The sequence below is a fragment of the Manacus candei genome, unplaced genomic scaffold, assembly GCF_025592945.1.
Source record: "Manacus candei isolate 608988 ecotype Guabito, Panama unplaced genomic scaffold, ASM2559294v1 h1tg000047l, whole genome shotgun sequence".
Classification (NCBI taxonomy): domain Eukaryota; kingdom Metazoa; phylum Chordata; class Aves; order Passeriformes; family Pipridae; genus Manacus; species Manacus candei.
Genome location: NW_026138095.1, coordinates 960,154 through 974,228, shown reverse-complemented (window position 1 = coordinate 974,228; position 14,075 = coordinate 960,154). Strand labels below are relative to the sequence as shown.

The window sequence follows — 14,075 nt, the reverse complement described above, 5'->3', positions numbered from 1 at the left end:
TTAAAGGTCCGTGGTGAGTTGTTGTTTTTAGGTTTGTTTTTTGTTTGGTTTTGAGTCTTTTAACACCAGCACTTGCAGCTCCGTATGACGTCAGTTTACACACACCAACAGCCCTTCCTGAAAGTGTGACTTCCCATGGCTGTTCCCTCAGGATTCCCTCTGAGCAATTGGTCTGGATGGGACAGTTCCCTGGATAAATTTCCATAACTAACCCTGGTGAAAGCAGCTGCATTTCCAGCGTCTGCATTCATTTGTAACGTCACTGGAACGTGGCCAGCCTGTCCTTGGCATTTCCACGGGATCGGGAATATCCACATGGAACACAACATAAAAGCATCTTGGATTCTGACTGATCATTTTTTAATCATGGGCCCTCCTGGTTGAGCAGTAAAGCACATCCCTGCTTTAATTTCCAGGAAGCAGTGGGAGGGTTGGATGACCTCACTCATCATTAATTTCTACAACATCCTCTCAAAAAGTGTCACTCTCCTCCTGCCAAGGACTGCACAGCGAGGGACAGCAGGAGCTGGGATGCTGGGAATCCAATTAAAAGAACACAAACCCCTGGAGCTGCAATTCCTCCAGTGATCTTATTGCCATAAAATAATCTGACCAGGAACATGGTGCTTTTCCCAAACTTCTTACTCCTGAAGGGCAAGGCACCAGCACCCCCTGACTCCTGCCAGCTCAGCTGCCTTCCCAGTGCTGAATGTCCTGGCTCAGACTTTGCTCCGTGCTCACACCAACTCCAGGGATTCCCAGAATAACCTGCCCAGTGGCCTGACAGGACCTGGCCCAGTAAGCCACTGGGGTTTCTTTAATTTATCCCTGACCTGTGAGACAGCCCCCAGTGATGCCAGAAGGAAGAGACCTTCCCAGTCCTCCTTCTGGTAAAAATTCCTCATGGAAGCCTCAGTGATGAGAACAGATCTTCTGTATTATAATGACAAACCCAGGATATTTTATCATAAAATCATGGAACGGTTTGGGTTGGAGGGGACCTTAAAGCTCATCTTGTTCCACCCCCTGTCATGGGCAGGGACACCTTCCACTAGACCAAGCTGATCCAAGCCCTGTCCAGCCTGTCCTGGGACACTTCCAGGGATGGGGCAATATCTAACTATTGCTGACGTATTTTGCTGTCAGGCAAAGAGCTGTTTCCATACATATTTAAGAGTTCTTCAGTGGGATGGGAGGAATCCTTGTGCTGCATTTGTCCCCAGGAGGACTGAAGATGCTGGGGAAGGCTTGGATCGATCTGTGTGCCGGGACTGTGGTCGGGTGGCGTCAGTGGGATCGATCCAACCGGAGCGGCCGGAATCCCCTCCAACTGCTGCATGCCCTGCTCACCGAGTGGGGAATTCCCTGCAGCCAAACCGTGCTAATTTTAGCCTTTGCTGGTGGATTTGGGAGTGAAGTGCAGGGCAAGGCACTCACAGCAACACAGCAGCTCTGCTAACTCCTGCCCCGCCAGAGAGATGTGCTAAAGTGGAGCTAACGAGCTCTGAATCACCCCCTGCCACCAGAGCCTCGGTGATTAATCAGTGCAGACACAGCCAGCTCTTATCAGTCAGCAAATATTAATAATTGATGAACATCCTGAAGTGACGATGTCACCATGAACAGCCAGGGACGCTCGGCCGTGCACACCCCCAGGATACCCTGACACATCACCATCTGTTCCCCCCAAGCCCTTGGCAGCTGTGGGAGAAGAGGGGTCAGGATCCAGAGTTTCAGAGACCCTGCACAGCCTTCCACCAGCCCAGGTTGCTCCAAGCCCTGTCCAACCTGGCCTTGGACACTTCCAGGGATCCAGGGGCAACCACAGCTTCTCTGGGCAACCTGTGCCAGGGCCTCCCCACCCTCACAGTCAACAATTCCTTCCACAGATCTAACCTAAATTTCCCCTCTTTCCTTTTTGGCATATCCTTGCCAAAAGTCCCATACTCTGAGGCTCCTGGGAAAGATCCATCAGCATCTCCTCTTCCCATGATCTTTACAGCTGAAGTGTGTTATAAATAAACCCACAGTAGCTTTATGGTGGTTCCCCTTTGGAACCTGTCACTCAAACCCTTTTGTCCAGGGATGCTTTGATACCTTCCTGGAAAAGAGACACTTGAACATCCCACCCACACCTCCTCTGGCTGCAGGGAGCTCAGAGAGTCTGACATGAAGACTCCCTGCTCCCAGCAGTGGCTGTGCCTGCCCAGGGAGTTCCCTGCATTCCTCGCAGCTGTCACGGACACAGACACAAGTCAAGGGATGGGAGAGGTGGAAGCAAAGCTTCCCAGGAACCACAGGGACCCAGCAGTCATTCAAACCACACCAAAACCCCAACCAATCACCCCAAAGGTGGCCAAGGAGCTCCTCCCACCCACCTGAGCACAGGAACAGGAAAGCAGCACTCACCTCCCTGCTTACTTCTGTCAAGATAGATTGAAACCCTTCGGGCCAGACCTGTGAGGAGACAGGGATGAGGGGTTGGTGCTCAGGGTGAGTCGGTCAGCCAGAGCGAAAATAATCTTAAAAAAGGATTAGAAAAAGCAATTCAAATTAAAGATCCCAAAAGAGAAGCAGCAGCACCCAGAGCAGCACATGCCTCCATCCGAGCGCGGGCACTCGTTCCAGCACAGCATTCCTGGGAAGCCACCAGCCTGTCATGTGGAGCGAGGGCTTGGGCTGCCTGACAGCAGCACAGAGCTGACATTTCTGCTGGAACAAGGAGACCATCCCCTGCCTCAGCTGGTCCCAGTTCTCAAGTAGGTTGGGAAGTGACAGACGGATCTGAGCACAGAGCACGGGGCTGCTGCTGGGGGAGGTCGGGGCTCCTCTGCCCACACCTGGGTGGGCAGGCAGGTAACCAGCACCCTGAGAGTGCAACAACTCATGGGTGCTCTGTTTGAAGAGCTTCTAAATGGGAAGTGACCCCCAGGCACAAACTGGTTTCAGCCATGAAACCCCCAGGCAATGAGAGCAGAGCAGCAAATGGGGGGTGAGACATTGTGGGGCCACCCTGGAGAATCACAGAATCCTGAAATAGAATCCCAGAATGGTTTGGGTTAGAAGGAACACCTTAAAGGCCATCCAGTTCCACCCCCTGCCATGGGCAGGGACACCTCCCACTAGCCCAGGTTGCTCCAAGCCCTGTCCAACCTGGCCTTGGACACTCCCAGGGATGGGGCAGCCACAGCTTCTCTGGGCAACCTGTGCCAGGGCCTCACCACCCTCTCCTGCACAGGGAGCTCCAGGTGCTCAGGAAGGGACCAGGTCAAGTCCTTCAGAAGTGATATCCTGGTTCCCTTTACTGGCTGGAGAGGGAAAACACCACAGGGATCTGCAGGGAGCACACAAGGAACGTTTGATGACTGTGAACCAGCTGGCCCCACTTCTGCATTTTTCCAAATTCCAGAACTGTGCTGTTTTCAAGGACAAGGCCTTTCTGACTGTGGAGCTGTGGCTTGTTCCCTTTGTCACAGAGACCCCCCAGGTTGCTGTATGAGAACACGCTCACACCAGGCTACAGGTCCCTGTGCTGCTCCCCAGCCTGCAAACACTCTTTTCTAGAGAAACTGCCAGAATTCCCAAAGTCTCCTGCTGAGAAAGCACAGCTCCAGAGCACATCAGGTCTATGTTCCTCCTACGCTGCTCAAGAGAGGCATATTCCTCTTGCCTTCTGGAAGTGGGAAAATGGCCCAGGAAAGTCATGTTCTGGTTGTTCTCAAGAGCAAGTCAGAGATGAGTGTGGCATTATGACACAGGGGAAATGCTGGGAGAGGAGGGAAGGAAATCAATAGTGGGAGCAAACAAATTCCTGTAAAACTCCTGAGCTCTGCAGCTTCAAAGATGCATCTTCAGTTTTATAAGCCAGTGCTGGACCACAACTATGGTCTTGGCACCAGATGACTGTGAAGAGTCTCATTTCCACGGGGACTTGCTCCACATAGTTCTTTTGAAGTGGTACATTTATTTCTCTCTCCACAAAGGGATCTGTCCTTCTCTTCTGCCAAACCTGCTGCGAAGGTGGAAGGCAAAGAAAACAGGCCCCAGACTGCTTCAATCCATAAGGGAAAGAAAGAGGCAAAAACCCTCCTGTTCTGGCAAAGGCAACCACCCAACTCTCCAGCTCACTCAGCTCTGAGCCTGTTCTGCAGCATCAGATGGTGACAATCCTTTCAGGGGGTAAACCCTGGGCAGGGTAAGGGACAATCATGCAAAGTGCACATGGAAAAGAAGGCAGGAAAACGGGATGGGGCTGAGGGAGCTCAGTGGGCAGCTGTCACCACCCTCCCTGAACATCATGAGAGCTGACAGTCAGGGCAGTCCGGGGGAATTCCCAGCACCAAGATGCAAGATCCTGAATCCAGGGATGGGAAACATTAACCAACGTGCAGGAAAGCTGGTGTTGGCAAACAAATACAGAGTGACACTACAAAGGGCATCTCGTGATGGATCTTGGACCTGTTCTGCCCAAGCAGAGCCAGGCCTTTCCCTCCCAGTGCAGCCCCACTGTGTCCCTCCTGCTCTTGCTGACACCTCTAAAGGGCAGGTTGGGACCACGTCGATCTGCACAGCGGGCTCTGAACTTTCAGCAGCTCCTAATCAGTTCTGAGCACATCCCTCAGCGAGGCAGAGCCTGGACTCGCCTCAAACACAGCTCCTCTTCCCTGAGACAAACTGTGAGGAGTTAAGGGAAACATAACAGACAGGAGCTCACCCAGGCAGCACCAGGAAAATCCAATGAATAGCTAAAAGAGCTGTGTCAGGCTCCTGGGATGAACCACATCAGTTCAGAAATGAGAATTGTCAGCTTTTAAGGTCAGGATGAATGATGATGGTCATCTCATCTGACCTCCCGCATAGCACAGGCCAGGGAGCCTCATCCAGCAGTTCCTCCATCAATCCCACAAAGTGCTGATTGAACTACAGCACACACAGGAAAACCTGAAGCCTTGATTAAAAATATTCAAGTGACAGAGAATTGCCATTAGAGCATCAGTACCTGACAAGGTCTCGGATGGACGGAATGTCCACCTCCTGTAATGCCCTAAAACCTCCTGTAATGCCCTAAAACCTCCTGTAACGCCCTAAAACTGACTTCAGGGTTACTGATTTTCTGGTTTCATCCTACATGTGGCTGGATGCCAGTATTCCTTTTTACACCCTTCTCTACCCAACTTTTATACCATTCCAAGCAGGTCAATGTCTCACTGTGCTGCCCTTCTGCACGTCCCAGATTTAGACTGCACGTTCCTTTGCCACCTCCTGACCCACAATAAACAGCGAAGAACAAGTGCCAAAGTTGGAGCTCGGATTGAAGGACATCACAGGTGCAACATGCAAAGCTGTACAAAGGCTGGTTTTTACCTTCCCCCCAAGAGGACTCCGTGGGGACCCACCTCGTGTGGTTGGCAGCATGTCCGACAGCCCCTGCCAGGCCGTCACCATCTCTGGGTTCTTCTCCAGGTCTGCAAAGTTCTTCCACACTCTGATGGCACCATCATCTTGGGGAGCACAGGGGAAGAGAACACAAAGCAATGTCACTGCTGATGCAGCTCTCACAATTCCTCGTGCATGAGGAAGAAGAGAAGCAAAACCGCAGTCACACAGACTCCAAAACTCAAGAGTGTCACTTGAACTTAATTATTTTTGTTAGAGTTGTTTTTCCTCTCTAATCACACATCTGTGAAACCTAAAGCTTTGTTCTACTGGAACTGTTCTGGAAGAGCTTTTCTCCTTCCCTTGAATAACACCTGACATTACATGTCTCTCCATTTCCCTCAATCATTCATTTTCTCCAGGATTCATCTCTGTCCTCCTCGCTATTGGTGCCGAGAGCTACATAAGTACCCACTCAACACAAAACAGCCCCACAGAAGCAGCTGAACCAAAGCCCAGCCCATCAGCAGCAAATCTTTCAAGAACATTGTGTATTTTTTCAATTTTCTCCCCATCTGTGAAACTTTTGTGCTAAGAATCAATAAATTGAAAGGAAAACGTCCTAAAGGCCCTCTCAGCTCCTCTTCCAGCTCCCTTAATTACACCCAACCTGCACAGTTCAGTGGGAAGTTGGAGAAGCTGTTGAAAACACTCCTACTGACAGGTTTGGAATGGTTCCTTGGGAGAGGAGCTGATCTGACTCACAGCTTTACAGACCAAAGAATGGGGCAGAGCTCTTCATGCAATCCCACATGATGCAACAGGGCCTTCTGGAGAACTGCTGAGGTGAGAGATGGACTAGAGAGAAACTCAGAACTACCTGAAAAGTTCAGTGCTTAAGCTGAGCCTCGCCCGCTCTGCACTGAAAACAGCACAGGGAACAGAATTTGAGTTCTTAAATTGTGGCTGCTGCATGATTTCAGCTCAGGACAACAGCTTTAATGAACTAAAATCCCCTTTGCCCAGGTGTTCTACAGGGGGAGGTGACCCTGCTCTTGCAATGATAGGTAAAGATTCAGAATGAGGTAACGAATAAAGCTGGGACTGGGAATGGAACACTTCAAGTGTTTGACTTGTCAGTCCTTTGAAAATCTTTCCAGCACCTAGTTAAGAGATTTTAGGACAGAAACAACCTTCAGGTTTGATCCTGGAAATGGCCTCCTCAGCTGAGAGCAGGCAGGTGAGTGCAGGGGACGGAAGGGTCAGGCTGGGACAAATCCAGAACAGCTCACCCAGACTGGAATTCTGCAAAGGCCCCCCAGTCCTGCCCTTATACATGGGAAAATGTGTTCTCTACCTGTGGCAGTCAGCAGCAAGGAGCAGTCCTGTCCATTCAGGTACTCCATCGCTGTGATCCGGGTGTACCGAGGGTTCCCGTTGTGGAAATAGTCCAGCTTCTCCCCTTTCTCCCAGTCCCAAAAACTGTGGGAGAGAAAAATAGCAAGGCAGCAAGTCAGTTCTCAGTTCTCTTTGTAAGCTATAAAGAGATGTGCACATTATCCAGTTATATCTCATGGATACCAGCTCAATTTGGATTTCTCCTTTGGAGTTTGGCATCATTTTACTAATAACGTATCATAGAATCATGAAACGGTTTGGGTTGGAAGGGACCTTAAAGCTCATCCAATTCCACCCCCTGCCATGGGCAGGGACACCTTCCACCAGCCCAGGTTGCTCCAAGCCCTGTCCAACCTGGCCTTGGACACTCCCAGGGATGGGGCAGCCACAGCTTCTCTGGGCAACCTGTGCCAGGGCCTCCCCACCCTCCTGTGAAGGACACCTCACCTCAACCTTCTGTGAAGGACACAAGGCAGAGTCCCAGCCCTAAGTGCTGTAACCTTGCCAGGATCCTTCTGCAGCCCCAGCTCAGCAGCTCGGGGACAGGAGGACTCGGGGACAGGAGGACTCGGGGACAGGAGGACTCGGGGCCTGAGCTCTGGGAGGTTCTGCCCCATGTCCCTGCCCTGAGAGGGAGGGATGGCCATGGGGGAAAGGGGTAGGGTAAAGGAGGAATATTTGTGGCACCTGTGGTGACCCCCACATGCCCTGCAGAGCCCCCCGAGCCCCCCATCCCCTCACCAGATGCTGTCCTTGTCGGCCACGGCGATGCAGGGCGTGAAGGGGTGGAACTTCACCACCGAGGGCACGCCCGGGTTCCTGTTGAGGAAGATCTGATCGTCCAGCCGGGAAATCCCTGCGGGGACAGGAGCAGCACAGCTCAGCCCTGGGAATGGCCCAGGGACAGGAGTAGCACAGCTCAGCCCTGGGAATGGCCCAGGGACAGGAGCAGCACAGCTCAGCCCTGGGAATGCCCCACCTGAGGGAGGGGGCTTGGACCACCCCGGCTTCCCAGAGCCACATGTCCCACTGCCCCCCTCCTCCTGCCCCCAGTTCTCACCAGCAGACCCCCAGCACTCCCCTCCTTCAAGGAGCTTCCCAGACCCCCATCACCGACAGCCCCGACTCCCCCACACTGACTGTGACACGACTTAAGGCACAAACTAAAACCTGTGGTGACAAATCAGGGGGCCCTTTACATTGGCAACCAAAGAGAACAAACACAACCAAGCCCAGGGAAACACCAGTTTGTATCGAGAGAAAAACCAACACTATTTCTTCAAAATATAAAAAATGAAAATGCTTTTTTTCGACTTAAAATACAGCATTTCACTGTAGCTTGTGGATTATTTATTTAAGCTTCCATTTAATGTCTTTTAAATTTTAGGTTAATTTGCAAATGAAAAATGTATTTTCCATGGAGACCTTAAAACAATGGGTAAAGACTTTTCCCATCTTGTCTTCAGAGCAGTTTCCTATTCACAAACAGTGTTGGGACCCCTGACACTGCTATTTTTTGGCACACTACGAATTCATCACACAAACCCCTAAGCCCAGGAGACATCTATTCAGCTCGAGTTTGTTTTAGAATGCATCCATTTAATCTAATTTTCATTAAAAGCTTGTAAGTCTATTTTAATTCTTTTTAATATTTCACATTTTCATTATTTTTTTAATGAATAGTGGCATTTTAGTCACTCAGGTCAAGCAACCAAATATGAACACTGTCTAGAAAGAGATTTAATTTCTCCAGGCAAGCATGAAAAATCCCCTTCTTTGTATTCAAACAGATCTCCCAGGCCATCTCCTGGGCTCCAGGTTCATTCCTGTTTCTCTGGTTGATGATATTCTGCAGTTTCCCAACAGGAAGCTCCACATGGCACTGAAGGGAGCTCAGGAACCTCCCGACGATGAGGCTGAGCCCTGGGCACTTTTCCATTCAGCACGTTAGGATTTCCAGCTCCATGTGCCTCCATGAGCATCCCCAGGGAGGACCAGCCTCCACCACATGGTCCTGCCCCGGGAATGCCACTGGAAAGATGCCAGGAGCTCGTGTAAATGCAGCTCCCCAGCCTCTGCTGCTCAGGGCACACAAGAAGCAGGGATAATTCCGGGATGCAAATTCCTCTGAAAGCTTCATTAGGTTCCACCTTATTCAAATAAATTCCTGTGCTAAGAGAATTCCAGCCCAGAAGCTGCCTCAGAGAGTCCTAAATAAACACAGGTTTCTGGAGAGCTCACACGAATCTGAGGCACATTGGAAGCAGCACACACAAAGCCATACACACAAACACTCAAAATATAATGGGATATAAGGAGTAAATGATCATTTACAGAGCTCAGCAGAGCAGAGAACGTGAGAGGCATCACTGAGGCCTTTCCTGGGCATGGTGGGGCGTGTCCAGCAGCTCCTGGGCTGCTCTGCCATGGCCATGTCCGCCCCACATCCAACACTGAGCTCTGCAGCTCTAAGGGTTATCCTCCAGCATTCCACCTTCTCCCTGGGGGAGCCCCTGCTCTGGGGCTCCCACACTGGTCAGCCAGCCTGGAGCTGCCCTGGCTGAGCTGGAGCCGTGTGTTCAACAGGCAGGGCAGACAATGGGCACTTCAGGGGGTCACTTCCCTGATGTGGTGAACAAACCCAGCAGCTGAGAACAGAAAGGGGGGCGACCATCAGTGACACACCTGCAGCAGCATCACCTCACCTGCACCAGGAGGGAAGGGTCCAGGGTGAGGGTCAGCACAGGATCACCGCTAATTGGGGTCATCACTAATTGGGGTTTTACAGTTCAGTGTCCTGAACAAGGGAAACAAGCCACTCACCCTTCTGGATGATCTTCTGGGCCTGCTTCCTGACCCGGGCGTTGCGCAGGAACCGCCACTCCCTCTCCTTGCGGATCTGGCTCTCCAGGTCGTGCTCTTCAGGGATCTTTCAGGAGAGGAATAGATACACAAAAAAAAGCAACAATGACCATCACAACTCCAGGAATTAGCTGACTGATCCCACAGTCCCTGTGACTCCCGTCCCCTCCAAACAGAAGTCTGGTACAATCCAGATTTCTCTGTTTAACACTCCTCAGCTGAAAAGCATCACATAGCAACCCTGAGATAAAGGGGGAACACAGCTCTGCTCCAGCCAGCTCAGAACCCACTGAAATCCTTCTTCCCCTGCTAACCAAGGACCGCAGGCCTAGAAGGTCACAGCTCCTTCCCAAATCCCCGGGATGCTCAGGGTCCCACCACCATTTACCAGTAACAGCCTGTTTTGGTTCCTCGCACTGGAACGTGATCCCCTCGTGTCACCTGGGTTTGATTACACACAAAACTCCCCCAGAAACTGTGGAGCAGCCACAGCCACTCTGAGCTATTTGATGATATTTATTCACGCTCCACAGCTCCAGGTTTTGGCACTCCACGGCCTCCCTGCAAAACCTGTGCTCCAGGCAGAAGGCCAGGTCGGGATTGGGCAGCTCCTGCCCAGGATGGGAGAAGTCCCAGTGCTGCTCCCACCACGGGCATCCCCACCCTTAGTCAGAGCACAGGATCAAAAGGAGTAAGCCATGTGATCTCATCCCCAAACATGGCAGGAGCTACATAAGAGGTGTAGCATTTTTAATGCTTAAAACGTTGTCCAAGACCAGTAACCCCCCTGCTCTGGAGCCATTCCTGGATCAGTGAAGGGGCTGAGCTACAGGACTCTGATCCAGCTTCTTTTGATGCTGGCTGTTCCAAAGGAGTAACTCTTGGAGAAGGGACACAAAGTCCTTCCACTCCTTCCCTGTGCCTCAGAAACACACTTTTTCCCTGGATAAGAAAGCACTTAAATCATCTGTCACTATTACAGTGCCTTCAAAACACACTATACTTTGGAAAACACTATCAGAGCTGAATTTCTGCTTCTTTAAAACAAATAAAAAAATAACAAGCCCACCCTCCACCTTTCCTCCTGGTAAAAAAAAAAAAAAAAAAAAGGTATTTCTATTTCAGTACAACACCTATTAGAAAGGCAATGACAAACGACCCATAATGTAAAGCAATAAACAAACCTGAGCTAAAATACATCAAAGGAATTTGAGAGTGGAGAGATGACACCTACACCTTAATGAAAATCCAGCTTCTCTGGGAATAAATTAAAGTAAGCCCTAAAAGGCCAAGGAAGAGCCCTTGGACCACCACTGCAGTGAGTCAGAGCACACAGGAAAACAGCATCCTGGCCCCCCGTGCCCACCCACCGGCAGGGCTGGGCTGTGGGATGGCCCTGCCAGCTTCCCAGGCACAAACCAGCGACACCTGAACCCTCCCACCTTGCGGGGCGTTTGAAAGTCAGCCAAGTTTTCCTTCTCTAACACCGTATCTCTCCCTCATGCCATGGCAGTGGGTGCCAGGAGGGCAGCAGGGAGGATTTGGCACCCGGCTCCAGTGGTAGATCCAGTTTTCCCTGGGTAACATTCCTGCAGCAGTTGCAGGGAGCTCACTTCTCTCCCCGGGCTCTGAACGGCGGCCAAGGCACAGCGCTGCAGCTCGGGCAGGCATTTATCAGGAAGGATTTCTTATGTAATTCTCACCTTCCAGGATCCTTCCCAGCTCCTGCCTGCATGTTCTGCCAGTCCTGGAAACAACAGATGCCGGCTCCCTCGCTCCTTGCCTCAGGACTTCCTGACAGCTGGCAGCCAGGCTTTCCTGCGCCGCGCGCGCCAAGGCCGCCCGTGGCTCCCAGAACAGCCTCGTGCCACGAGGGATGTCAGGGAGAGGAAAGGCTTTTGCAGAGATCAGAGTTGGGGTACAGGGAGCTGCTCTTCCTGGCACACGGACAATTTGCAGCGCAGTGTTTTCTTTCCCCGTTTATGTGATTAGATAATCGATAAATCCAAACCGGGATGATGGTCTGAAACGGAGCCCGTGATTTACACTGGAAATTAATCCCTCAGTCTTTCCAGTGAAAGCATTCTCAGGGCAAGGTCTATGAAGCAAAACTAAATTCATAAATTAAATATGACTAAGATGCACTCACAGTCATTTTATGTTTATTCATTACAGGAACAGTTGTCTTGTCTTTCCCTGTTTAAGAAGGCAGGCAGCGGCTCCAAATGAACGGTTGGAATTAAGCATCAATGTCATCTTTTTCCATCAGTACTTGGTAGACTTTACTCTTTGCCTTTTTCATGAGGCTGAAGCTCCCAAAAGACAGCACCAGGGCTGTTCCTGTCGCTGCAGGAACAGGGACTGAAGGAACAGAGACTCCATGGAAACTCAGGCAGCACCCGAGCTGTCAGTCCTGCTTGGCTTCCAACCAAGAAACCTCAGAGAAAGTTCTCCTAAGGGGATTTCTTCCTGTCCCTTGCACACACACCAGCCACTCTTAACTCCAAAGTTATGTATAATTCCCTGTTAGGATGGGATAACACTCCAGTTTTCCTGCAGAAACCATCTCCTTGGCTTTTTAAAGATGCTTTGCAAAAGTAACGGGGAAATAATTCTCTTCCTCGTTTTATTAGAAAATACAGATTTGGTTTTGCTCACTGGCACTTGTGGGATGCTCAGGGTGCAGCTGCAGCACCTCCAGTCCCCTGGGAGACACGGAGCACTCTGGGACTCCAGGAAACCCTCGATTTCCATGACTCCCCCTCCCTGGCTCCTATGAATTAGTACAGGAATGCTCCATACTTTTTACTGCTTCCCCTAAAGTAATTTTGTCTATTTTATGGACATGAAGTAGCAGTAAACCCACCCCCCCACACACAGAGCTCCCCATGCACCCACTGCCCCTGCCCGTGCCTGGCTGCCTACTGTGATTTATTTTATTAATAAAGACCCTTCTTCTCTGGGAAGAGCTTTCCTTAAAGAGCAGACAAATGTTTTCAATAAGAACAAAGAGCTCAAACATCATCTCCCTCCTCCTGTGCTCTTGTCAGGACTTGAATCAAGACACCAAAACTCATCTTGATGAGAGAAAGCCCTGGCTAAAGCTGACCAGGCAGCCCAGCCCCACAGGCCAGATGTGTCCTAATGAATTATTCTGCTCGTGAGATCAGGAGAGAGGGAATTTCACAGCAGCTCAGGAAGTGTCAGGCAATCACTTCACCAGCTACTGCTTCCTCCTGGTGATTCCCTATGGAAATCAAGAACCTGCCAGGCAACTACTGTTCTGATATCCTAAACTTGGGCAGTTACCCCCCCCAGACACTTCAGTGTGCCTGAAGAGTGGGGATGGATGGCTCGGTGGCAACTCCTGGATGAGACAGTACTTAAAATGCACAATTTCCTCATTATTAAGATTTAAATATCAGTGGTTGGAATCAAACATCCGTTGTGGAAGTGGCCTTAATGCAGGCTGGGCATTGTCCTTCCCAGACACAGCAACCCCTCCAAGAAATGGAGCTGAAAGCCCTGACAAGTTTGGGCTCCCTGACGACTCCCAGAGCACCTGGAGGTTTGCTTTAATGAGGGAGATTTGCTGCTTATTTCATACTTAAACCTGAAATCTGAGCTTTGGCTAAAACATTCTGGGAATTTAACGCTAAAACATTCTGGGAATTTAACAGCTTCTCCTTCCAGTCACTGATGATCTTTGCCCATCTCTCAAGAGCCCAGGTTTGTGTTTTTCCTAGAACAAGGCTTCAGTTTATCGTTCACTTCGTGCAAAGACAACTAGGTTACACAAAGAGCTCGCTCCCCAAAAGATCTGGGTGCAGATTTGTCATTACCATCCTTATTCTTCGCCATAACACAACTGCTTTTATTTTTATAAACTTTAAAACCCAGCAGTGAGGGTCCCCAAGTTTCCTCCAGGAATTCCTGTGGATGCCCAGCCACGCTCACTTTCTGCTCTTTAAGTTAAAGGTGTCTGTCCTGGGTGCCTGGGATCAGAGCACAGCTCTGAAATCCTGCTCGAGGACAGAGTGAAGCCACAGGTTCCTGCTGTCACTGGGATGGTCTGACCTCCCCCCAGGGCAGCAGCCTCCCTCCACCATTTCTCTGCCTCTTTTAGCATCCCCACAGCCAGGAAATTCAGCTGGAATGTCAGAAAGAAAACAGCATCTCTCCTTCTCCAGCCTCTCACAGCCCTTTCTGGAAAAAAGGACCTTCCTTACTCCATTTATTTGTATTAAAAAAATCTATTAATTTTAACTATAATGCAATTTTCAGTATATAGAGAAGCCTAACATTTCAAATGAAACAACTCTGCAATGCAGCCAGGTAAAACTGGTGGATCTGGACTACAGAACCTCTCCTCACTTTTACATTCTTTATTGATTGTGCTCCCATGGGGTGCAGGGCTTTTCCTCTGGGCTCTGTCCCTG

At 50.4% G+C, this 14,075-nt stretch overlaps 1 protein-coding gene across 1 annotated transcript in view; it reads right to left on the bottom strand.

The window, feature by feature from the left end:
* The window catches only part of RPTOR (regulatory associated protein of MTOR complex 1), a 102,662-nt gene that overhangs the window by 12,031 nt on the left and 76,556 nt on the right, over window positions 1–14,075 (bottom strand). The window contains exons 25-29 of the mRNA XM_051797321.1: window positions 9,598–9,703; window positions 7,516–7,630; window positions 6,734–6,858; window positions 5,397–5,501; window positions 2,410–2,457 (exon numbers count right to left, since the gene is read on the bottom strand). Coding sequence (XP_051653281.1) covers window positions 2,410–2,457; window positions 5,397–5,501; window positions 6,734–6,858; window positions 7,516–7,630; window positions 9,598–9,703 — 499 coding nt within the window. The remainder of the gene's footprint in view (window positions 1–2,409; window positions 2,458–5,396; window positions 5,502–6,733; window positions 6,859–7,515; window positions 7,631–9,597; window positions 9,704–14,075) is intronic.